Source organism: Lasioglossum baleicum, chromosome 7 (genome assembly GCF_051020765.1).
Source record: "Lasioglossum baleicum chromosome 7, iyLasBale1, whole genome shotgun sequence".
In the NCBI taxonomy this organism is placed as follows: domain Eukaryota; kingdom Metazoa; phylum Arthropoda; class Insecta; order Hymenoptera; family Halictidae; genus Lasioglossum; species Lasioglossum baleicum.
The window spans coordinates 11,077,967-11,102,416 of record NC_134935.1 but is presented as its reverse complement, the minus strand read 5'-3'; the positions used below and the strand labels follow the sequence as shown (position 1 = coordinate 11,102,416).

General features: G+C 42.4%; 5 protein-coding genes across 7 annotated transcripts in view; 2 read left to right on the top strand and 3 right to left on the bottom strand.

Annotated features, from left to right (window-relative positions):
• LOC143210892 (dynein regulatory complex subunit 7) overlaps nucleotides 1-18,675 on the top strand; it is a 54,451-nt gene extending 35,776 nt beyond the window's left edge. Inside the window, exons 2-10 of one of the 2 annotated variants that reach the window (XM_076428160.1) lie at nucleotides 13,901-14,263; nucleotides 14,346-14,763; nucleotides 15,397-15,654; nucleotides 15,733-15,889; nucleotides 15,958-16,024; nucleotides 16,092-16,304; nucleotides 16,379-16,588; nucleotides 16,662-16,901; nucleotides 16,970-18,671. In XM_076428160.1, coding sequence (XP_076284275.1) covers nucleotides 13,901-14,263; nucleotides 14,346-14,763; nucleotides 15,397-15,654; nucleotides 15,733-15,889; nucleotides 15,958-16,024; nucleotides 16,092-16,304; nucleotides 16,379-16,588; nucleotides 16,662-16,901; nucleotides 16,970-17,152 — 2,109 coding nt within the window. In that variant the 3' untranslated portion in view covers nucleotides 17,153-18,671. Of the gene's footprint in view, nucleotides 1-13,900; nucleotides 14,264-14,345; nucleotides 14,764-15,396; nucleotides 15,890-15,957; nucleotides 16,025-16,091; nucleotides 16,305-16,378; nucleotides 16,589-16,661; nucleotides 16,902-16,969 lie in introns of both variants that reach the window. The other variant, XM_076428159.1, reaches the window with a different exon arrangement.
• Nucleotides 17,167-19,231, bottom strand: Bili (FERM domain-containing protein 8 Bili). Of its 2 annotated transcripts, none has more exons than XM_076428161.1 (7): nucleotides 18,986-19,231; nucleotides 18,790-18,897; nucleotides 18,282-18,722; nucleotides 17,756-18,210; nucleotides 17,532-17,690; nucleotides 17,292-17,463; nucleotides 17,167-17,222 (listed from the first exon to the last, which is right to left on the bottom strand). In XM_076428161.1, exons 2-7 carry the CDS (start codon nucleotides 18,878-18,880, stop codon nucleotides 17,182-17,184), a joined length of 1,359 nt encoding a protein of 452 aa, XP_076284276.1. In that variant the 5' UTR covers nucleotides 18,881-18,897; nucleotides 18,986-19,231; the 3' UTR covers nucleotides 17,167-17,181. The 2 variants fall into 2 exon arrangements, with proteins under 2 accessions (XP_076284276.1, XP_076284277.1); XM_076428162.1 differs by having other exon boundaries at nucleotides 18,993-19,231.
• Nucleotides 19,232-19,368: 137 nt separating this feature from the next.
• LOC143210896 (eukaryotic initiation factor 4A-III) lies at nucleotides 19,369-21,537 on the bottom strand. The gene is made up of 5 exons (XM_076428164.1): nucleotides 21,330-21,537; nucleotides 20,827-21,162; nucleotides 20,389-20,611; nucleotides 20,061-20,315; nucleotides 19,369-19,979 (listed from the first exon to the last, which is right to left on the bottom strand). Exons 1-5 carry the CDS (start codon nucleotides 21,472-21,474, stop codon nucleotides 19,727-19,729), a joined length of 1,212 nt encoding a protein of 403 aa, XP_076284279.1. The 5' UTR covers nucleotides 21,475-21,537; the 3' UTR covers nucleotides 19,369-19,726.
• A 190-nt stretch (nucleotides 21,538-21,727) lies between these two features.
• Nucleotides 21,728-23,793, top strand: LOC143210898 (MAD2L1-binding protein). Its single transcript, XM_076428167.1, has 2 exons — nucleotides 21,728-22,548; nucleotides 22,626-23,793. Exons 1-2 carry the CDS (start codon nucleotides 22,157-22,159, stop codon nucleotides 22,990-22,992), a joined length of 759 nt encoding a protein of 252 aa, XP_076284282.1. The 5' UTR covers nucleotides 21,728-22,156; the 3' UTR covers nucleotides 22,993-23,793.
• On the bottom strand, nucleotides 22,947-24,377 carry LOC143210899 (uncharacterized). Its single transcript, XM_076428168.1, has 4 exons — nucleotides 24,063-24,377; nucleotides 23,820-23,993; nucleotides 23,677-23,758; nucleotides 22,947-23,589 (listed from the first exon to the last, which is right to left on the bottom strand). Exons 1-4 carry the CDS (start codon nucleotides 24,113-24,115, stop codon nucleotides 23,398-23,400), a joined length of 501 nt encoding a protein of 166 aa, XP_076284283.1. The 5' UTR covers nucleotides 24,116-24,377; the 3' UTR covers nucleotides 22,947-23,397.
• Nucleotides 24,378-24,450: the final 73 nt, after the last annotated feature.

The following is a 24,450-nucleotide window of genomic DNA, read 5'->3' as shown; positions in this document are numbered from 1 at the left end:
CTTTATGCAAAATAAAAAATGTTCGCATTGTTTGCAGGACACAGGAGCCGAATAAAAATTGTATTCTACTTTTAATTATTCTATTAAGCTGAAACTAATACATTGATGTTCTTAAATACTTTGAACATGTCCACTGCTTTAAATACTGCGTGGCCATTTTTATCATAAATGCATAAAAATCCGCAGTCTAGTAATTAGTAACTAATGGAAACAGTTAGTTCGTACAGCGAAGAACTTTTCTGTTCGACTCGAATTGTTGTAATTTGATGTATGAATCTCGACGTCTGAACTGCATCTCCGAATAAATATCGATTCGAGGGAAGAAACGTATTTAAACCTCGTTAAATGTTATTTGACGGACCCATCGGACCACCGCATAAAGAGGAACGCCGTTATACAGGTTCGGAGAGGACGCGAAAATCTTTGAACCCGCCCGAGTTTCCAATAACCTGTGCTCGCGGTTAAAACTCGACCGATCAAAGGATATAGGTGTAACCGCGCGTATCAGCGGACGTAATTGCGCGTCCGCGCAAGTTCAGCGTTCTCCAGTCGACCGACAAGGTAAATTGTAACATCGTCGGGGCAAATAAGGATGGTTAACGGCGATCGGGAGACTGTGAGCGGTCCGGGGAACGCTTCCCGCGTCTCTCTCCCTCTTCCTTTCTCTTTTTCTCTCTGTCTATCCTCCGGTTGGGTCTTCGAGGAGCATCTCGAAGCTGATCCTTTTTTCGTTAGCGAGTCCCGACAAAGAACCGCGTCCCTAGCCCAGGGTCGATCCCCCTCTCGGACCTTGCCGCGCTCGGGGAGCCCATCGCATCGCGTGCATCGTCGCCATCATCTTCGACGTATACATAATTTCGCTCGGTCGCTCCCTAATCGACCCCTGTCGAGGTCTCTCTTCCCCTCGGAGGTTCGTTTCCCTTCGTCGTCACCGTCGTCCCCTGTGTTCTCCTCGCATCAGGTGCGTCACGAAGCTCTCGCAGTGCCCGGAGGCATCGATTTCGCCGTCGTCGTCGTCCGCGTTGCAACCTGGTCGCCTCGGCTCTCGCCATGGCCGCTCGTCCCTCCCGTCACCCCTCTCGAGAAGCTACCGCAATCGCCGTCTTCGTCCGGCATCTTCGGCATGAACGAGACGATCATTTTTTTTAAGGGGCAGCATCGAACTCGCTAGCACCGAAACCCGATGGACGAGCAGAGATACACGTCTTTGATTCGGTCCGCGGCGACGACCGCGATCCTTTGGCCTCTTTGCACCTAGAGAACCCTACGATAGGACGTAGGGTCGAGGCAAAGGAAGGTCGTGAAAAAGGGGTGGTGGGTGAAGGGAGTGGGAGGGTTGTCGACGATGGTTCGTCGTTGGGTGGTGGACGAAGGATGGACCGAGAGAGAGAGTCAGAGCGGGGTTCGGGGGAGGGGAGGGTTCTAGGAAGGTGGCAGCAGAGGGTGTAGAATGGGTCGTCGGCAGAGGGTGCAGGAGGGTGGTGGTCGTGAAGGGTGGCCGAGGGTGGCGGACAGAGGGTGGAGAGCTAGAAGACCGAGGGAGGGTGAACGCGGGGTGGAACGGGGGGAGAGGTGGACGCCTAGCTGGAAACGCGTCGGTTCGCCGGCACACTAAGTATAGGCGTCCTCGCGACGCCGGCCGTCAATATACCACCCCTAACTAACCCCCCGGGGGGTCCGTGGGTGTTACTGGCTGGTAGGAGCGAGACCGAGGGACGAAAGTATGGGACGCGCGCGGAGCGTTGGTGCGAGAGACGGTTAGCGAGGAAGAAGGTGGGACGAGGAACCAGATAGCCGGATGGATATGGAAGGAACGGAGACGGCGAGAACACGAGGAGGGTGGGTTGCTTCTGCACGAGGGATCGTCGCCGTCGCCGTTCCCGATGCCGTCGTCGTACCGCCGTACCGTCGTACCGTCGTCGTCGTCGTTGTCGTACCGTCGCACCGTCGACGTCGTCGTCGTTCTCGTCGTCGACGTCCTCGATGTGGTTGTGTGTATGTGTGCGCGCGAGGGTAGGTGGGCACCATCCAACCATCCTATCCCATCCTATCCTCCTGGCGCTATCCTATCCTGGCGTAGCTTAGTTTAGCTTAGGGCCCTGCCACCCGGGAGGCTGCCGGCGTCGTCGGTGGGAAAGAGGTGGTCGGTTACGGACGAAGTCCAACGGGTGCGAGACGAGGAGAGTCTTATACCCGGCGACTATGGCTAGAGGAAGAGAATACCGGCGTGAACGAAGACAGACGGGTAGACACTACGGGAGCGAGAGAGGAAGACGGAGAGAGGAACACCGGGAGGACGAAGATAGGACCGGGTATAGGGTTGGTGGTAGGACATTGCGGATATATTCGCCCCTATCCAGCAAACCGGCCTCCTCCGCGCACCACCGACCGACGGCGTAGCAGCATCCTCTCCGGCGTTTCTCTCTCCTGACCATCCTGCGACGTAATCAGCGAGAGAACCACCGCCACCACCCACCCGGCCCACTCACCCTTCGCCAACCCACCCACCATCGACCCCTTTCTGCTCCACCTCCTCCTCGTCATCCTCTTCCACCTCCTCCTCCTCCTCCTCCACCTCCACCTCATCCTCTTGCTCTTCCTCCTCATCCCACCTTCGTCTCGCGTCTCACCGCGACCACCTACCACCACCCCCCGCAAACCACCCTCTGCAACCCACTCCCCTCGGACGCCCGTTGCCCGCCTGCTTTGCGCTACCCCTCGGCATCCCTTACCGGCTGCCGTGGCATGCATCTATCCGGACGTCTATCTACCTATCTATCTCGATGCACTGGGTGTCCGCCCGAAAACCGGCATCCATTTCTCTCCTAGCGCGAATCCGGCCATCCAACCTCGCTGACGATCCCCGACCACCCCCTTCGACCCACGCCACCCTCGCAGCACACCCTCACCCCCATGCAACCCATCGCCGCGGCTCAACCGCCCCTTCCCCTCACTCCTCGTCATCCCCCCGGACCCGCGATGCGATCGTTCCCGTGCTAGATCCTTAATGGCGATCGCGGTCCTAGATACCCTGGGTAATTCCCGGACGAAACGCCACGGATTATAATATCGTGGTATTTCGGCGAAAAATTTGCTCGGCTGCTATCCGAGACCGGTCTACGATCTCGATAATTAGGTGTCTCGCATTCGAGCGATGTCCGATCGGACCAGATGAATTCGTAATCACCGGAGCTCGGAAATTTTGTAGTCACGAATACCGTGTCACAGATTGCGGTCTATATTTGTTGAAATAAGAAGTTTACATAACTGAAGGATTCTATCAAGTTGTAAACCGAATGAAATGTTCGGCAACATTTGTCAATGTCGCAATTATATGCTTAAATTGATAGAACACCACTTTGGAGTAGTGAGATATAATAAGCTCTAATGGAAAGTGGGATGCAAGTTGTAAAAGTTAATAACTGATTCTACCGGTTGACTAATTGGTTTGTATACGCTCGCCTTGGTCCCGTCAATGAGATTGTACAGCGAGAGAAGAGGAGAACTTTGAATACGGTCTCCAACATCAAAGTCGACGTTGATATTGGAATATTTTGCAAGAAATTAGCTGCTCGTTGAAATGTATGCAAGTAATTCTGCTCACTGTTATTGCAAAATTAGTGTCATAGCGAGCGAGAGACCGTGATGTGCTAACACACTTTTATCTCGGCATGTACAGCGTGTATAGTAGCTGAAACGGGCAGCGTCGTTCGTCATCGAGTGAATCGCGCGTCCCTCCTCGCGTTTCTCTCTTTGTCCGGGCCGTTTGAATACATTCTTTTCACTTTCGTCGAGAGGACAGCGTTGATTTCATTCACAAGTATTCACGGTACTTCATAAGGTCCGACCTGACGATCCTTAATGGTCCTCCACCTTATTTAACGTCAGCCTCTCTCGGAAGTGCTTAAAGTTCCTTTTAACGGGGAAACTTGCTCCGTAAACGAACCGAGCGAGAACCAAAGTAACCATTCCTCGGATTAGAGAAAGAATCTGGTATAAACGGGTGACGGCGGAAAGGATTCTCGAAACAATAACACTTGTAAGCGCTATCTACTTACCCGTTTACGATTCAATTACTAATTTCGTAATACCCGCGCCGACTTGTCGTTCAGCGAAATTGCTGGTCTCAACCATTTTCTGGTTGCTCGAATACTATTAGCTGCAAATTATTAACCACAAATACTATAAGCAAATTCAAACTCATTTTTCACATACATCCCCATTTCTGAAATGTCTTCGAAGCGATCCATGGAAAAAAGATTTTTCGATCGATTTGTAGGGGTGACCGCTTAACTCGCGCAGTGTTCGGTCAAGAGGTTGGCGCGTCCAACGTGTTAAAAATCACAAAATCAATATACAGCAGAAAAGTTCCAATTTTTTTATTATTCTCAACTTAATGAAAACACCGAGAAAAAGGGGACAGTGTTTCATTGAGTTGGACATTCCCAGAAACCACCCGCAAAAATGTCAATTCGCGCGAACTCGTCGTGCAAACAGGGAGTTGCGAGCCAAAAACGAAAAATTCTCACCTTCGTTCGGTCCAGTCATTTTTGCGGACCGCATTAAAAACAGTTCGAGACCGTTTAATGCATCGCCGTAAAAACCGGCGGACAGAGAGTAAAGCGGAGAGGACACGCGTGGAAAAGATACAAAGTGGAAAAAAGAAGAGAAAAGAACTCCCGCAGAATTATCCGTGGCACTCGAAACAATCGTCCCCCACCTCCCCCTTTCCCTCCCCGAAGAGAGGTTGTATAATTCGAGTATATCACGGCGGCGGATAATTGCGGTGACACGGCGGTTCAAGTTTTTTCCGTGGCCGCCGCTGGAATAGCGGCCAATTACGAAGGTGAGCGAGGACGAATGACCGTGTGGGAATACGGTGAAGTGTACACGTGTATCTGTTATTGCGATATGGATGTTAATAGGTTAGGGGGTCTCTCCGGAGAATGTGGGGTGAATCACGATTTCGATAAGGGTTTATATTCCTCCCGCTCTCGTCCATTCTTGCCTGCCTCCTCTCTCACCCTCTACGCTATTCCTCTTTCGCTTCTTCTCTCTCCGGCGCTTGCGCTACATATATTCTCTCGTTATTCTCTCTGTCTCTCATACACACACACACACACACACATAACCCTCCCCCCACTCTGTCTCTCTCGCGGAGTTCTCTGCTCTACCCTTTCTCTTTCCGGCGTTTCTCTCCCTCTTCTTCCAGCGGGACGCTCATTGAAAACCGGCTCTAGGGCTTCGAACGTGCCGGGTTTGCTCGCACGTATACGGGTGCACACCCGCGTGTTTGTACACTCCGCCAGGCGAGACACGCGTGTTCCGTATATACGTATGTACTTACTTTATAGCGGCGACGTCGGAAACACGTGTCCGGCTCGTTAGAGCACGCCGAGCACCGGCCGTTTTCGCTCGCGGGACTCTCTGTCACCGGCATATTTGTAACGGCCGTCGATGAGGGGCCCGCCGCGCCGCGGTGGCTCGTTGCGACAGGATTTGGTGTACCGATGCTATTGATATATTATGGCGTTAGCTCTGCAGATAGTTTACGAGCCTCCGACCGCCCGAACGCCTCCCGACTCCGCTCTAACCCCTCGCGCTGCCTTATCACGCCTCCCTGCGAACCTTCATGCATACATGTACGGTAGAACCTCGGTCCTTGCACGGAACGGGACCGGAAATGCGTGCTACAATCGAAGTTCTGCAACGAAACATGCCTCCGTACAATAAACGAGGTTTCAGACATCAAAATAATCGGAAAATTATAAAATGGTGGTCACAATGTAATCGATTAACCCTTTGCACTCGGACTTATTTTAACAAGAAAATTAAACATTTCTTCCGACTTAGAATAACTCCATTGTTTGTAATTTTTTTCATTTTATGGATATGAAATTGATGTAATATTTACCTCATGCAATACTTAAATGGTTAGTAATTGATTGGATAACAACATATTTAATAATATAAACAATATGAATTATTTTGGAACGTAACCATTTTGTGTTTGATTTTCAAATCGGGCACGAATGTTTGCAATCATCTAATCTTCTTTGTTCTTATAACGTGTGTTTTAGTACAGGGAGTTCCAACTGGTTCCCCTACGAGAACTACAAAATTCCCACATCCTTCACATCCTGTAGTAAACTAATTGCTCTAGCTTCCCAAAAAAGTTCAAATCGTATAGTACAATATTAAAAAAATTATCGCCTTTTTTAGAGGGTCCGAATATTAATTCGAGTAACTGTTTTTATATAATTATTATAAATACTATATAATTAGATACACGATAACAGTGTTCGGCGCCATGACACCTATCAACAACCGCCTCGGGATTTCGTTCGTTACAAACATCAACGATCTCGCGCAATTCGCGACACCGATGAATGTATCACGCACTAAATCCTGGCAAGAATACAAATTGCAAACATAGTCGCTGTTTTCATTGCAGAATTTGTAGAATTTTCGTTGGACACAGTTGCTCGCGCGCAATTACGGTCACGTGACCGTGGATAGTTCAATGGATACGGCTTTAGGTATTCTCGTAAGCAAATCGAGTTCGCTCGAGGGTCGCGCGATAAAAGAATCGAAATGAATCAGGAGCTGGATCGTTTATCAACGCCTCGGAGTCGTGCGACGGAAAAAACATGACTCTTATGGGTCGACCTAATAGAAAAGGCATGAACGCGCGAGCATGAGCACGCGGTGAGTCTATTTAATCGCGAACGCCGACGGCTTCGCTCCAATTCGGCTTGGGTATGTATAGACCGACGCGATTACGTAATCCGCGATATTCGCGACCCGCGAGAATCATAATGCTCTCGAGTGGGACTTAATGGAAATGCACGAACGAACAACGAGACGAAAGAATGACCATCGAACGTTTCCGAAATTCTCAAACGGTTGCGTCGCGACGTGGCACTCATTTTACGTCCGCCGCTGCTCGAAGCGTGAAACTGGTTTTCAGTAGTTTCTCGATGATCATTCTATGAAATCTCCCGGTGTTTTTTCTTCCATCTTCTCTCAAGTTCCTCGAAGTCGCGTGACGTAAGCTTACGGGTAAACCGAGCCTGTCATGGCGTACACCGTACACCATGGTTTAGAACGGTTTCCCTTTCTTTTGAACTTTCGCCGGTCAGATTAGGTGTAGCCTTTGGCTTACTTCATCGGTGCAAACTCAAGACATGAAATATACAAATGAAACATGAACCTACATCATCCGAACTAAACAGTGAAACATAAAAATTACTTAATTACAATGCTACATTGAAGCCTTATCGATTTGTACAATAAACAGTGTTGCTTGTGTTGTTGCTATTTCAAATTTGAAGCATGTTGGGATACTAAAACGTGTGGTATCGTAATAGCGTTTGACTGAGAAACTTTCCAGCAAACGAATAAGGAAACGGGAAATGATAGATGGTTAAAATGAAATGCAAGCGACGAGTTAACTCGTCGGCGCCGGTTAACAGGTTGAAGTCGACACGGTTCGGCTGCAAGCTGACAAACAATCGGCCGGATAAAAGGCACACGATTTCATTCAGGGAACCCGGATCGTTGTTACTGAAATTCTGTTGATCCTTCGCGTTAATCACGACTATTTACGTAACCAGCTGTTCCGAATACTTTCCACTCGTGGAGGACCGAGGGAGCAAGTTCGTAACTTCGTCGAGCGACTGAACGGATTATACCGTTGATTGTGTAGAACGAAGACTGGGAGTACCCCCGGCGCGAGCCCAGTTTTAAACTTCATAGAAACACGCCTTCTATTCGTCCTCGCCAAACCCCCGAACGAAACTTTCCGGGGGTGGTAGGGGGTGGGTGACGAGAACACGCGAATCTTCGAACTCTGTTACGAAAGTAAATCGGCATAACCGCTCAACAAGTTAGACAAGCATTAATCGTATCATTTCCCCTCGTAAGTGAATTATAGAAAACGACAACACGATAATGTCCGCCCTATTAACCGCAGCATTAACCCCCTTTCTTTACAATTGCTGTCGCGACTACCCCTTATTTTTTCTCTCACGATCACACACGTTGTGCGTCGTGAGCACAATGCGAGCGGCTGAAGGGAGAAATATTCCTACTTAAAATTCAGTTCGAAATCTTGCGGATTAAATCCAAGGGAAGCGGGAATAATATTAAGGGGAGTAACAATGAACCTGAAAAATAGGTGCATTTTTGGGAATTCTTTTACCCTAGTCGATGTGAATTTTCAGTTTTCTCTTGTACATCCCTTATTAGATCTGGCGGTACAAAAGAAACCGGTCTCGGTAGTCGCCGAGACGAATCTCTGGCAAGCAGTAAATAATGTAACGCGCGTCTAATAAGTTTGATTGACAGCTTAACGCTTGCAAATAGTTTTCGGGTAGTTTCCCGGTCTAATCTTACTCCGGAGATCGGCGACCTTCATCGTGGATGCGATAACTCCCTCGTTTACAATTCCGCTTTTCCTCGTCGAAAATGCCGATAAATAAATCCTAACTATCACGGCAAACATATCGGATATTTGCCGGCCGGATATACTTTTCTTCTGTTGGCGGGTAAATATTCCTGGAGACCCGGGAACCGCCTCGCCTCGCCTCGCCTCGCGTAATCGCGGACGCGACAACGATAAAAGGTCCCCGCGCGGTCGGTTGGCCGACCCTCGCTTCCGATGCTGGACGGAATCGTATAACGGGCTCCGAGTTTCGGATTCGTAACTTTCTGAGCACCGTGTACACAACGCCGAGCATCGCGGCTTGTTCGGAGCCGAGGCGCACGGTCCGCAGGGCATGTAAACCGCGTAGATGTAAACCGGAGCGCGTGAGTGTTGGTCTAGGGCGTCCTACACTTCCTCGCGTGGAGGGACGCACATAGCCGATGGTACATCTAGCCAAGGTGTACAGGGTGAATCATGTTGCCCGTCCTACCCGATCATCCAACTACAACGAACTAGCTTCCATTTCTTCCGTTAGAATTGTTGTCCACTTCGTTAAACCTCACACGCTCGTTCAGCAAACCCACCCATTTTCTGGATTAGATGAGCAATCTTTCGTTTCATGTAGACTCGGCCCTCTTACGACACGGTATTCCGAGAACACGATTTCGATATTAACACGGTACTCTGAAATCACGGTTTCGGTATAATTTGATTTTCGAAATCAATTATAGGTAGACTGCAGATCTGAAAATTTTCAAAAAATGCTAGAGTATAAAATTTGACAGAATTTAATACGATTCTGATTTATTTCAGACTTGTGAAGACTACTATGTACCACTGAAAGGAGAGTTCATTCGATTCCCCTTTCTTAAAATTCGTCTACAAAAATTGCAAACTGCATAAACATCCGCAGTCTAATTATAAGAAACAGAAGTGAAGTGAAGACGTACCTCTACTTCCAATCATTCCTTTAAGTTACAGCAGTCCAGAATATTCCTATAACCCACATATTTCGTGCATGAAGTAGGGTGGACAGCTATTATGTACATACAACTACGAGCATATATTAGATTCTTCCGAGGAACAGATTGCAACACAGATGCGTCAGTGTCTTCGTTTATTTGACGAAGCAGATAAAGGTGAAATAAAGTTGGTTTCGCGCGCGAGCGAGTACCCATACCGGATAGGCGGTACAGCCTCGAAGCATGACGAAATACCCGCGAAAAAGTGGGTAATCAACGTGTGTCAGGCTAGGCGAACGATCGCGGCGGGTAAGTCGTGTGGTTCAGCCTGTAGGAAGCGGCAGCAGGGGCTAGGTACTATCTAGTATCTAGTAATACCGGGTACTAGGTAGGTACGCGCCGCGGACGCCAAATAGTGGTTCGCATATTCAGAGAGATAGCGACGTCGCTCGGTGCGATCGCCCCTGATTTAGGCCTCGCTCCCTATCGCTATCTCTCTCGCTCCGTTTCCACAGGCTGTCCCCCCCCCCTGTCCCTCTCTCTCTTTCTCTCTCTCTCTCTCTCTCGCTCTCGGTTCTCTCTCCATCTCTCTTTTCCCCCCGGATCCCTCCTCCTTTCCTTCGCCCTCGGTCGTTCCATCTCCCAACGCGCGCCAACACGCTCAAGATCCGGTGTACGCTCGTCGGTGTTCCCCACGCGAGCTTGTGTGAAGGCACACATAGCACTCTCTGGTCGCGTCCACGGATAACGTCCTCGATACGGCGGCCAACAGCGGCGAGCACGACATCGAGGCGTCCCGAAAAGCGCTATCTCGCGGCACCCCGCTCCCAAGCCCGTCCAATCAGCGCTTCGATCCGCGCTTTCGACCGTCGCGCTTTGATCATGCATCCCGCGAACCGATACCGACGAGCATCGTCTCGGCGTAAATCACGTTCGCTACGTCCACGGAAGTGGACGTAGATCGGTCCAGGGCGGGACGAACCGGCATGCCAACCGGAATTATCGGTGGCCTCTCTGTGCCACGGAATTAAAGGATTTCGAGCCCCTTTACAAATCGCTCGTTTTCCTGCCGATCATAGCCAGACCAGCTTCACTTCCATGAAAATACCACATTTTTCCATGCCAAGCTTGCGCTGCTCTCAACAGGCGCCTTTTCCGCTGACATCTTAATCCTGAGTTGTTTAGGGCTATAAGCGAAGTCCGAACTATAGGTACTCTTATCTATGCGGGACTTTTAACAGCTTGCTGATTGATTTCTAGCCAAAATCAACCAGTGTAGCCAAAAAATTTTCCTCTATCGAATACAAGATCAAAGCCGCACATCTTTTAGATAGACTCCCGTATAACCTGATTAATATAACTATATTATTTATTTTTCCCACATTATCTACCGGCGATTATCTCATAATTTTTCAAACTCCTTTTAAAGGGTCCTTCAACAATAGCAATTTCGATTGTGACGAACAAGCCACCCCCAGCAACGTAATCTAAGCTTCGTTTAGTGTTATTATATTGATAAAGACAGATTTTCAAAAATAAGATTAAGAAATAATGATAATGATATACAGTCGGTGTACAAAGTATTCCTGCACATTAAAAAAACGAATTACTTTTTCAAAATTGGACCTAACAGCTTGAGTTTCTTTTTAGAGATAAAAAATAAAAAATCGTGATCTTTACTATTTCCTTCGCAATTGCGACCAATAACAATTTAAAAAAAAATTATTTACACATTAGCTAGTAAACTAACCCTTCTAACGTCTCAAAAAAACTCAAGCTGCTGAGTCCAATTTTGAAAAATTTATTCGTTTTTATAAATGGTGTACGAATACTTTGTACACCGACTGTAGATACATACCATAAAATAAGTGGAGGCACGAATTTTTAAACGATGAAATAAACGCTTGAAACGGAAGGTATATTAGTAGACAAATGACAAGGCAGCCCGTCTTCGGCCAAGAATCTAAAGAAAGAGTCGGGTAGTCGCCTTTGTGTAACGTAGTGGGCGTAAATAAGCACCTAATTGTCAGCCGCGATACGTACTATTTTCTTTTCCCGTTTAAAAGTAATTACATACTTTATAATGCCGCTGCCCTCGCGAATTGTCTACAGAAAATTCGTAAACATAAATATTAACCACCGCGTGCTTAATTAGATTTCGTTTATACCGTCACGAAAGAATCCTCGATTTTCAAAGCACCGGTTCCGTTCAGTGGAAATTGATTTTTGAATAATAACGGCGAAGTCTCGTCGAAGACCGTTTCAGCTAACAACATAATGGGCTGAGACCCGCGACATATGGCTATATCACAGTAAACACGGTTTCCGCGATCGAAGTATTGGTCGCTGATAATATCTCGGAAAGGTCGCGAGGACCTTGAAGCCGGCTCCGATACTTTCGATATTTTTCTGAATTGATCGCGTTATATGTAATTCTACTGTATCACGCACTCGATAAAGATATCGGGCTTTGACGGTGTTCTATCCACTTTAAAGGGTTCCGTGGCACGGGAAAGTCTTCGAATCTTCTTGCTAACAAATCAAGTTCGCCCTCGAGAAAGTAAGTTGTACTCAGAATTCACGGTGCGCGCACGATCTATCGATTCGCCGATCGGTAAACGGGTTTCACCTATAATTATACAATTGAATTACCATTAGAAATCGATCTTATATTAGCAGCATCGTACTGGAAATTATCGTAAAATTTTCATTTCAATCAGGAAACTAGAGGAAGAAAATCAAATGTGCCTTATTTGAATTAAATCGCATAAAGATAAGAGACATCTACTAATAAACTCTTGCAAATTAGTCCTTTGTCCTCAAATAAAAAATGTAGAAAATAGTATATTGTAAGGAAAAGCCACACACAAAAGGGGTTTGTTAACCAAATTGGGCACACGGATAACCAGGAGTTATCGCGGGATTTCGTTTCAATCTGTCTCCTTTTTGCGATCTGTTGGTGATCGTAATTTTACAATTCTTCAGCTATTTCTGATTTTCTATTTTTATAAATTTAGCTATACAGGTTGGCCGATAAATATACATACACCGTTCGTACTTCAACTCTATAATATTAATAACGACAACGCTTAAAATGCCTAACTAGTGGCCTGAAATGGCTGTAAGGACTCGAGATATTTTCGCGGACAAAAGTGAAAGATAAATTGGCACGTATTGACCAGTGGCGTCAGATGGCTGGCTCCTGGGTAACGATTACCCAACAACCTAAGGTCGGGGAAAATCCGCGGGATATAAGGAAAGGAAAATTATCGAAAAGTTAGCGATCTCTGTTAATTTCGCAGAGCCGCAGCGTGCCATTAAATCCTGTATAGGGGGATGTATTTATAGCGGTGGCGGGTGTCATATATCTCGCGATATTCACGCCGCAGAGAGACGACGGGTTCCGTGAAGGTTGTAAATTATCGCGTTCAGGACACGTAAGTTGATGGTTGAGAAACACTGAACGCAGCTGCCGCGCGGCTCGGCGCGGCTCGGTTCGACGCGGCGCGGCAGCGGTATCTCCGCGTTGTCTGCTGCCTCACACCCTCGTCTTGCGTCCCACGTGGGTGCCGGTTGAAGGGGTCGCGCGGAACGAGGGTGACGAGGGACGGGAAGCGGACGGGTGGGCAACGCCAATGGGCGAGGAAACGGGACTGAGGGTGATGGAAGCCGGAGGGGAGTGGTGGGGCGGAGGGCGGGGGGTCGGAGGGTAGGGTGAGGTTAGGTCTGGGTGGACAGAGGGGGCGGAAGTGGGTGAAGGGGTCGAGGGATAGCCGCCGCCGCCACCCACTGACCATCTCGCTCTACCCTGGCCCAGGCTTACACGTTCTCGCAAAAAAGGAGTGACCTCTCCCCCGTCCGAAGACAGGGAAGGGCAACGGCACCCCATCGACGATTTTCAAAGCACCGAGCTTTCGAAATTGATCTGCGGAAAAGGGAAAATTCGAAAGTCTTCGGCGATACTCCGTTAAAGAGACGAAGGGCTGGGCGGAATCTGTTTCGTGAGGATACGTCGTCGATTGACCCTTTTCACGGATTTAATATCACCGTATGCGCGTGTCTCTCTGTGCTCCAGTGATCTCGTTTCCTTTTGTTGGGTTGCTGCGTCTTTCTCTTTCTATACCGTTCGGTGATTCCCGCGGCACGATGCAGTGAATTCTACGCGTAGATCATAATACGGTGACGTAGGTCAGGGACCGAGAATACGCACGAGCTGCCACGTGCTCGCCGGCCGGTTTCAACGTGTACACTCCTCGTGTGGACGACTAGTAACTGTGTGTGCGATGTATTTACTCTTTGGTATTGTTATTATTATTACTTCTGCGTTTTCATGTGAAACTAACGGTAACTGGTGATCCCTTTATGATTTCACGACGATCGGTAAAGCAGAACACATAAATACCCGTCGAAGTCTAAAGTCGTTATCGAAGTACTCTATATTACCAATCGCCGGTAATGAGATTTTCTTTTAGACCGATTTTTAATGATTCTTACTTTATCGTATTTACAGCCAAGCAAATTACGTTCGCCGACTTGGATGGGAAAGTTCCAGAATGGTAATTGCTTCGAATGCGCAACATTTCTGACGAGCCTTCTACTCGGCCAAGGGTACAACGCGTTCGTGGTAAGCGGTTATGCATCCAGGGAGCAAACTATGTGTGACTTGACGCGAACCGCGTATCCCTATACGCGGCAACCAGAAACGCAACCAGCACGTAGTGTTTCGAAGATAGAAGTTGAAATTACGAAATATCAATTGAAACCACCTGTGGAATATACAAGTGAGTTTTTAGGGGAATTAAAGGAAGAAGAACAAAAACGGTTGCAAGAGAAGTTAAGGCAACAAGAAGAGGAGCAGCAAAGACTAATCGAGGTAATTGAAATTTCTGTAAATCGTTCACACTATATGCGTTTCCAATCCAGATCTGTTTTTTAATAGTAAGTTCGAATGTTAGGAATTGGAACAGCCTCCACCGGATAAATATTATGGACACAGAATACACGCTTGGGTTGCAATTTTACCAGAGTTAGGGGGATTGAGGGACCAAGAGTTTTCTGGACCAATTTTTATTGAGCCCTCCACCGGTGTTCCTTATAATCCGACATATAATAATACAGATGGACTGTATTTAGGCGTAGAAAGTATATGGAATGATCAAAATTATTGGGTGAACTTGCAACCGCGCTCGGAAACCTGCTCCAACATAATATGGGATTTGACGAAGCTGGAACTATGGGAGCACATACTACCTGGAGAACCGTGGACAATGCGGGGAATAGGAGAGGTCATCGATGAAGATTCTGTTATATTGCAGGAGAAACATCTGGATATGCCGATATCGTATGTGCAGGAAATACAGATCAGCGCCGAAGGTGTGTACCTCCTGTGGACAAGGGGGTAGATTCGTTTCAAGGATTACAAGGATGCGGGAAGGGCCTTCTAATTTCTCGATAATGCAAAGATGGGATTTTTCAGTAGTCAAAAGCGCTAGATAAAAGGTCAATCTAGGCCGCAATGGCCTTCGAAACTCCTATTTTTACGTTTACGAGGCGTAATCTGTATTATTCGGCAGCATGTAGCTGTCACAACTTTATGAAAATAGCTAATGGTGAGAGGACAAGAAGGTCCCTGGCAGTATTGTTGCCAGATGAGGGGATGAAGCAGCAATTGAGGGAGAAAGTTACCCTCTCTCTGCCAGTACCGGACACATGTACGACAGAGACGAAACGCGGCACGTGACCGGAACACGGCGTAAGCGTGGGGAATAGCGTCGTAGAAGGGGAAGGTATAGTGGGGACACAAATCTTGCACCGGGGACCTTGTCATCTTACCACAGTCCATGCGCAGGTTTATGCTTCAGAATAATGCAAATTACGCCTCGTAAACGTAAAAATAGGACTTTTGAGAGCGTTGCATTATCGAGAAATGAGGAAGCGCATCCCGCACCCGTGCAATCCTGAAAACGCGAGTCTACCCCTTTAATATATTGCAGTGAAATGTTTCAGAATTTGAGAGACGATATCCAAAAGGTATGAAAACGATGTTTTACAAGAAAACGAAGGATGAACTTTACACGCCATACCTGCAAGTAGACGGTTTGATACAGCGAATCACTAAATACAGTGATAATTCTTACCAAAACGCTATCGATATTCAAGAAATTTACACGAACAGGTCGGATAATCTTGTAGAATGTAGAAGAAATCTGACTAATGATTCTGCGATTGATTTCTATCAAAGAGGTCGGCCAGATCAATGTAAAGGTATCATTCGAAGTTCAAAAATATTTTTGCATGTATTGATTAAGTTTCTTCTATATCCATTGATGATCAAAATTACAGAACATAGGTATTTTTCAAATGGTCCCAATACAGTGGTCGCGGAACGTATTTTGGAATTCTATCATGTTGCGCGTCTCGATGGACTTTCGCGATTGGAAATACACCCTACATATATAAAGCAATACTTCATCGATCGTGACGATTTTCTACATTATAGGTAGGTGGTAAATACGTTTTAATTGAATTCGGTGGTAAAGGCAGAGTTTGTAACGACTTGGAACACAGGTGTGCGGAATTTTCACTGGGAAAAGGTATTCCCAACCCTGAGGACATCCATTATCGGCACATATCGGTACAGTAGAATTTTACGTCTATCACAGTAGATATAAGAGATCTATGGAACATTATTTAAATTACAGAAAATCATTGAAGAGTATAATAGAGATGAAACGATAAGGGCCCACAAAAATATAGCAAGGCGTGAGTTTGCTATTGACGAAAATGAAATACGGCTCTTGTACCATTATGAAACTGGAGAATATACCAGAGCTACTAGAATGTATATAAAACCGCCACTCGCAGAAAGAGGGGATCGTTTAAAATTTAAGCCATCCATGACACAAGGATATAATGTCAGTCGTGTTAACAACTTTCATAATAACGTATTTTAGCGAAAATGTATTTCCTTCTACTGATTCTTTTATAGCCTTCCAATGAACCCGAGAAAGCTTATGAATTACTTTGCGAACTGGAAACGCAACTTGAGGAAGAGGATCAATGTGTAACGTCTGTCAGAGGTGCTGAAGTTGAAGTGGCCAACTTTCTAAAAATCAGAGATGATGAATATTTATCGCCTAAGTTACAAGTATCTATATTCAACACGACCCGAGATGAAGAATCTATGACTGACGTTATGGTACGAAAACGATCAAATCAAATGGCTTTATTAACTTTATCATTCACTTATTTTTTCTATTCGTCGTACACAGCGTGAATGGTCGCGCGTGCAAAGCGAAAAATCCATGATAATCACGGCGGATTATATGAAACCATATTTAGCACAATTGGGAAATCCAGAAGAATTATCTATGCAACAGGCATATGTATTACGAGCCCAATGTCTTAACGATTATAAACAAGTACTCGTGCAGAGGGCAAATAAAATTTTACGGAAATTTGACCAATGCTCAAAAAAGTTAACGGGTTTACAGGAAAAACTATTATTCCAAGTACAACATATTTTTTCCTGTGAAATGATTTTATATAAACAAATATTTCATATAAACTCTTTACATAGGGCGAAGAATTCACCCACGAAGAGGAAGAAGAAATGTTAGAAGAAATGAACAAAATTAACTTCGATATGATAACTTTGGAAACCCAGCTAAATCGTCACAGATATTTAGTTCCAGATAAATACAAAATGTTGTTCAATCACTTAGAACAGAGTCCGCACCTAGCGGTACTTCGGTATGGTTAATTCAAGTATTAATATACAAATAAAAATATTTATTGAAAAGACCAAGAGCCCATTTGTCCGATACAACGGCCTGAAATACATTTTTAATAATAAATATTACGGAGTTGTTAATAAAATGTAATACCTCCTACATCAGTACCTTCGTCGTCGAAGGTGGCCAATGTAAATTTGCTAAGTTTGTTTGTGAAGCTGCCTGCGTTTGAACCTATTGAATGATCGGTTAAACGTTCAACATTTGCAACGTCCCCGTTAGCCCCGTGCCGACGGTGTTCCTCAGCGAATCCAGAGATCAATGTATCCATCATTATTGCCTAAACATAATCATAAGATTCATTATCTCCTGAAACACAACTTGCAACTTGAAAAAGGTAAATCATACTTGTCTTGAGAATACTTGTAGAATTTTATAAACACGAGCTCCATTCTCTCGTACCGGAAACTGTAGAAATAGACAAGGCAGGCAGTCCAAATTACCTTCGTCAGAAGGCTTTGCCATTTCCCAACTGAGTTCTGAATATTTCAGACCCAATAGCAAACTCTGAACAAAAATTAATATGAAATTCGTGAGTTCAATCGTGTATTGTAAGAATTAAAATTCCTTACACATTGCATATCATCCACAATGTACACTCCTGATGAATTAATGGCTATAAGAACTTGCATATCGCGGTTTGTGATCCATGACGCCAAACCTCTCACAGGACGCTCAATCTGTCCTTGAAAAAACGCTGCACCATAGCATGGTAAACTCCAACAGAACTCTAAATATTTTCGAATAAGTTTTCTTGGATTCGCGTTAGTCCCTGTGTGATTAGGTATCCGCTTGTACTGTTCAAGCAAGCGTGCCTCTGGTGCTCCTTTCCCTCCCACTAGTCCTAGTCCAAGACCTAGTCCTAATAACAAGCTAGGAGAAGTATAATGGTGAGGTAGAAATCTACCACGATGTCTTCTGAAAAATGCTAGTGTGTGCGTTTGCGGATTGTATGGACCTAACTCAATTCTTGCTTGAAGTGCACCCAAACTAGCATATCGTGCTTGTCCTTCGCATGGGTATCGGCCTAAAATTTGTTTCTTTTATGATCTTTATATATTTGTCTGACAGTTACAAATTTTCCATATAGATTTTTACCTTGTAACACATTATTTCTAGCTTCTGCATACAATAACTCCAATACTTTAGCTTCTTTGATTTGTTCTTCATCTGCTCTGGAAAGGAACACATTCCTTCGAAGAAACAGTAAAGGTTCCTCGTCACAATCCTCACTTTGAGAACTGTATTTTCTTACTAAACGATTCCATTTCGCAGCCAATTCTATAGGCTTGTGATTTGGACGTAGTTGAACTTCTAAACTGGAAGAACAAAGCCACAAAGCGAACACTGTTTGGCCAATAAGCAACGAAGCTCTTGTTAATCCAAGTTCTCCTTCAGATTGTATTATTGCCAGAATTTGTTGCGTAGTAAAATTTTGTTCAATGTCCATTGTTAAAAACATTCCAGTCATCAAGTATACGGCTATTCGAACAGTAGGTCTACCTACATTCAAATACTGAGGTTGATTTCCCATCATTGCTAGACAAACGAATATTAATTTATATTTGACATGACTTTTTTTTATTTAATTAATGCTATTACTTACAGGTCGATGTGTGCCCATCAGCTTTATAATCATTTTGATAACGACGAATTGGCTGTCCTCTTCGAACAGTACAATCCTCCTGCGCTTCCATATTTTCTCAATCTCTATCTGTATAATGATTGTTTCACATTGTACTTCACTTACAATTCACCACTTAGGAATTCAATTTTATAAAAATATGTGTTTTTATATTCACATTTTACCCTTATATTAGTAAATATTGGAACTGACTCTGCAGCCATATCAAACACTCTGATATGCACAATGTGTAAGATTTTTCACAGTATTATACTTGCAATTCATGTTGAAAAACAATAGATTTTTTTTTAAAAGGCAAGTAGAATTTTTCTATGTAATTGAATTCGCGATTTATGTTTGTAAAGTGTTAAATCAAAACACTGCTCTGCTGCCATCTAAACTGGGAGACCAGTTATTGATTATTTCAGTTCAGTAGTATGTATGGGGGCTTTTAGTAACAAACGTACTTCTATTTTTACTTTAATGAAAAAAACATGCGTATAATTATGAAAGTATATTTGTTCTCTGTAATACATGTCTGCTCTAGTGCAATAATAAATACTGTAGTGAATTTTTTTTATTAACTCTATTTGCTATGTTAGATACAAGTAATACAATATAAACATTGTAATACAAATAATAATTATAATTATACATTCGACCGTTGTTTTATCCTTAAGCTTTTATTGGTACATTATACTCTAAAGAGTCAATCAAGTTTATTTAAATGTTACATCTAACATATTACTTTTGAAAACTAAAAGTGTGAATATATGTACCTTTAAAAGTAGCATACTCCTTTGAGAATGTCACTTTTATAAGATTTACTTTCTGTAAACAAAGAAATGCATTGAAACGAAACAGAGTGAAATTGAAGTTTTTGTTGACATTCTTAATTAGTAGTTATTAGATCTATGGTTTATATTAAATCTGCTACATTCATAGGCATTTCGTCAATCTGTGTGGAATAATATTGTTCAATATCTCGCAAAATCCTGATATCGTCAGTTTTGACAAAATTGATAGAAACACCCTTTCTACCAAAACGACCCGATCGACCTATTCTATGAATGTACAACTCACGATTATTGGGTAAGTCATAATTGATTACAAGTGATACTTGTTGTACATCTATTCCTCTTGCCCAGACGTCTGTTGTAATCAATACACGACTGTAAAATCAAAGAATACTATAAGTACAATACCAAATCTTATTTATATGCCAATATTTTATTTTATGTTAGTAAACATACCTTTGACCAGATCTGAACTCCTTCATAATATTGTCTCTTTCCTTTTGAGGCATATCACCATGCATAGAACACACTGTGAAATTAGCCTCCCTCATTTTCTCTGTCAACCAATCTACTTTACGTTTCGTATTACAGAAAATTACAGCCTGTGTTATTGTCAATGTATCATACAAGTCACATAATGTATCAAATTTCCATTCTTCTCTTTCCACAGCAACGAAGAACTGCTTTATTCCTTCCAATGTCAATTCATCACTGCGAAGAAAAATTATAGATTAATACTAGTAAAATAAGAATTCTCTGTTAAATGTAGAAAGCTGTGGCTTACCGTTTAACTAAAATACGAACTGGATCTGTCATGAATTTGCTTGTCATTTCAAGGATCTCATGTGGTAATGTGGCAGATACTAATACTACTTGTGTTGCAGGTGGCAAATATCTATATACATCATAAATTTGTTCTTTAAAACCTTTGTTTAACATTTCGTCTGATTCATCGAGAACTAGCATCTTAATTGCTCTTGTCCTGAGAACCCTTCTTTTTATCATATCTGAAAATACCACAAAATTCACTATAAGTTCATTCTACCTTTATAACTAGACTGCGAATCTTTATGCAAAATAAAAATTTTCTGCATCTGCTTCCCTTAATGATATTAATAGAGAAGAAATCATATATTGACATCTTCAATTTTTTAAATTTTCCAATAATTTTGTTCACAGTCTATTTATAACATTTGCTTTGTTAACTATTTTATATATTTACCAAATACTCTGCCAGGTGTTCCAGATACAACATGTTGGCCATAATCTAATTTTCTAATGTCCTCTCCTAGATTTGTACCTCCAATACACGCATGACACTGAACATTCATAAAATCTCCTAATGCCAGGATAACCTTCTGTATCTGCGTCGCCAATTCTCTTGTAGGAGAAAGGACCAATACTTGCGTTTCTCTAACTTGCGTATCCAAGGATTGTAATATAGCAATCGAAAACGTTGCTGTCTTTCCTGTACCAGATTGAGCTTGTGCGATCACGTCGCGTCCTTTCATTATGGGTTTGATGGATCTTTGCTGGATTGCAGACGGTTTCTCGAAACCTACAATAAAAACATTATTTTTAGATTACAAGTAAAATTCGAGAATATTAATGACTACTATTGTGTAATGATAACTATTAATGACACACTTATCGAAATAATAAAACTGAAACTGGACGAATAGGTTATATTTACATACTACAACGAATTTAGAATTATTACGTTACCGTAGGCATAAATTCCTCGCAATAACTCATCTCTGAGTCCCATATTATCGAACGTGGGAATAACCTCCACATCTTCACTGGTTTCAAACTCAACATTTGATAAATCTTCTGTTTGCGCGACACGACGTGACTTTACTTCCGCCATTTTTGCCTGTTTTTAACCTGTACGACAGACGACGCACCACGACGCACATGCAACGACGCCAAATTAAAAATTGTCTCCCACTCTACCTTATCCCACGCTTTTGCTTCGGACCGGTCACGTGACGAAATGCAAGCACCCAATTCGCATTGCGTCTGCGTCTGCGTAGTAACGAACCCGGTAATGACAAAGAGAGGGTAACTGTATTCCCCTCAATTTCCCCTATCTGCCGACACGACGCAATGACGCAAGACGCAAACGATTAAAATTTGACCCCAATGATTATACTATAGATTCATTAAAATTGAACAATACATTAAAAATATTAAAATACAACTGAACTTTTCTCAGATAACATAACATTCTTTACATATATAAATAGTTGTGGTTGCACTGCGATAGAGACTTTAAATAGTGACATGTGTATTTAGCTTTTTGACTGAACAAGGCTGATTCTCATTAGTATACGAAGCACTTGTAAATAATTTGCAAGCAACAGAATTTATATTACAGAAGCAATCGTAAATAATATTATCTTAATATTGTCCATAATATACCGACACATTTTTTGTCATAAAAATCAAAAATGTTTCCGTAAATTTGAGAGAGTAATATTTCGAGAAACCGTTTTGTTTGAGAGAGGTTATGCGCGGGTTTGTTTTAGAAGCGCGATCCAAAAGTCAAAATGGATATTAATGTAGAATTGGACGAGCCTTTGACAACCGACGCTTGTGTGAAATTAGTGATCGAACTTTTAAAGTATATTTTGTATCAAAAGCAACAAATACCATTTACGTATGATTCGTTGACTCAATTGCAAACGAATCTGAAACCAATGGATAGAAATTCAGCTTCCATAAAAACATTATTGAAATCTTTGAAAGATACATCAGAACAATTGAGTTCACAATTTCATCTTAATAACTGCAAAATCAAAGAAATTGCTATAATCATTGGTGCCACCATAATATCACCAAAACTGCATATTCGACTGGAACTTCCATCGGATATTCTGAATAGCCAGGAACATTATGAATACAAACATGCATCTAGGAAACCATTGTTAAATCTAATGAGGTCAGTAAAATCATATTTATTTAACAGGTCTCTTCTAATTTCTGGTGTTGTTAAAATAATGTACAATCAATTTTTAGGTCTATGTTAGAGTGTTCAGAATTTCAAGACGCAATATCCTCACCAATGAGTCTCACAAACACCTTTGTACTAGTACGAAAGAGCGATAGGAATTCAATGTCTGAATTCTTTTTGCCTAAGCCACAATATACAGCCCCAGTAAAGAATTCAAAATGTTTTATATTTAAATTACACCACAATAGCCATGTAAATATGGAATGCAACTGCATTCATATAGTAAAGATTTATAATGAATTGGCCGAGATCGATAATAACAAAGATAAAGACAAAGAATTCTTGAACAATACAAATGAGAACATTGAAAATATTCCTTACCAGTGGTATCAATCTAGAGAACTAATTAAAGGATTTAAATTTATAAGATGACCATAAATGTATTATAGGAAATCAAAGGAATACTATATAATTAAAAAATTTAGCAATTCAGAGATTATAGAAGTAATGATCTAAAAAATATAATGATTATAACAATAGTTTGCATACATCTCGCCAACAATTTTTGCTAAAAGCGTGAAGTATGTACACAACTTATTCTTTTATCTAATATAGGAAGACTCAAACACATAACAGTGTTAAAGCAGAGTTATTGAAAAAAGTTAGTATATATAATTATATTAATAATAGTTTATAATCTGATTTTTACATTTGTTGCATTTTAATTGAATTTATAATCTCTAGTTTTATACGTTTTCGTACATATACATACAACATAAAATGTTCATATACAAGTATATGTAAGATACAAATAAATGGCTTTCAGTATACCCATAATTATTCTATTTTCTCTTTGTTTGTTATATTGTTATCTTCTGGTCCATTTCTATTGGTTTTATTTAACAAAAGATCATTTGAAACGTCATAGATCCTAATCCTTAGTAATTTGAAATCATTAATTGTTATTATTCTGAAAATTAATATCATCAATCCTCCAAGCCAGCTCCACATCATTATATATGAAAGAACCTTAAAAATATGTAATATATATGTTAAATATAGGATTGAGTTTCACATTAAATTATTATGTATGTATAATGTTTCCAAGGTGGTAACCTGCAGCCAAGGGAATAGTTTACATAGATCATATTCATAGTTACTCTGATACTGCAAATATTCTTGTACAATTTCACATTGACTGAAATATACATATATATTTTCGAGATTAAATAATTGATGCATTATAGTAATTTCTATACCTTATAGGTTTTGGTGTTTCACGAGTAATATTCATTTGAATGTAAATGCTTTTTAAGTTCTGACTGAACATTAAATACCCTTTCTCCAGATTTGTAACACTATATGTAGTAATTAATACAAATATTACATTCAAAATTGTTGCTGGAACTACAATCCTCCATGGAGCTTGAAATCTATACAAATATGTTATTCATGTCTCTGTGTTGTTATTTACAGTTATCAATTAATAAGCAATTACTTACATTTCTACATCATATCCACCTTTCCCACATATTAAAAACATAGTGAACCCCATGGTTCCAAATATACAGGATAAGAAACAAGTTGTAAAGTATATTTTACATTTATATTTGTAATCATAATTGGTAATAATATAATCCCACCAATTTATATCAATCAAATTCCTACTGATCTCATCAAATATGTCATCCTCTTCTGATTCCACAGGAACCACGAGAACAGAATTCGCCCAAAGGGGACAATTATCACCAAAGGCGTGATTCTTTAAAATTTTTAATAAAAAATTCTATTTATATGAAAAATGTTTGAAGAAAAAAAATATGCGAACTTATGTCGGTACCCATATTACGTAGAACATAATACTGCAAATGTATCCAGTGACCGCGCTTG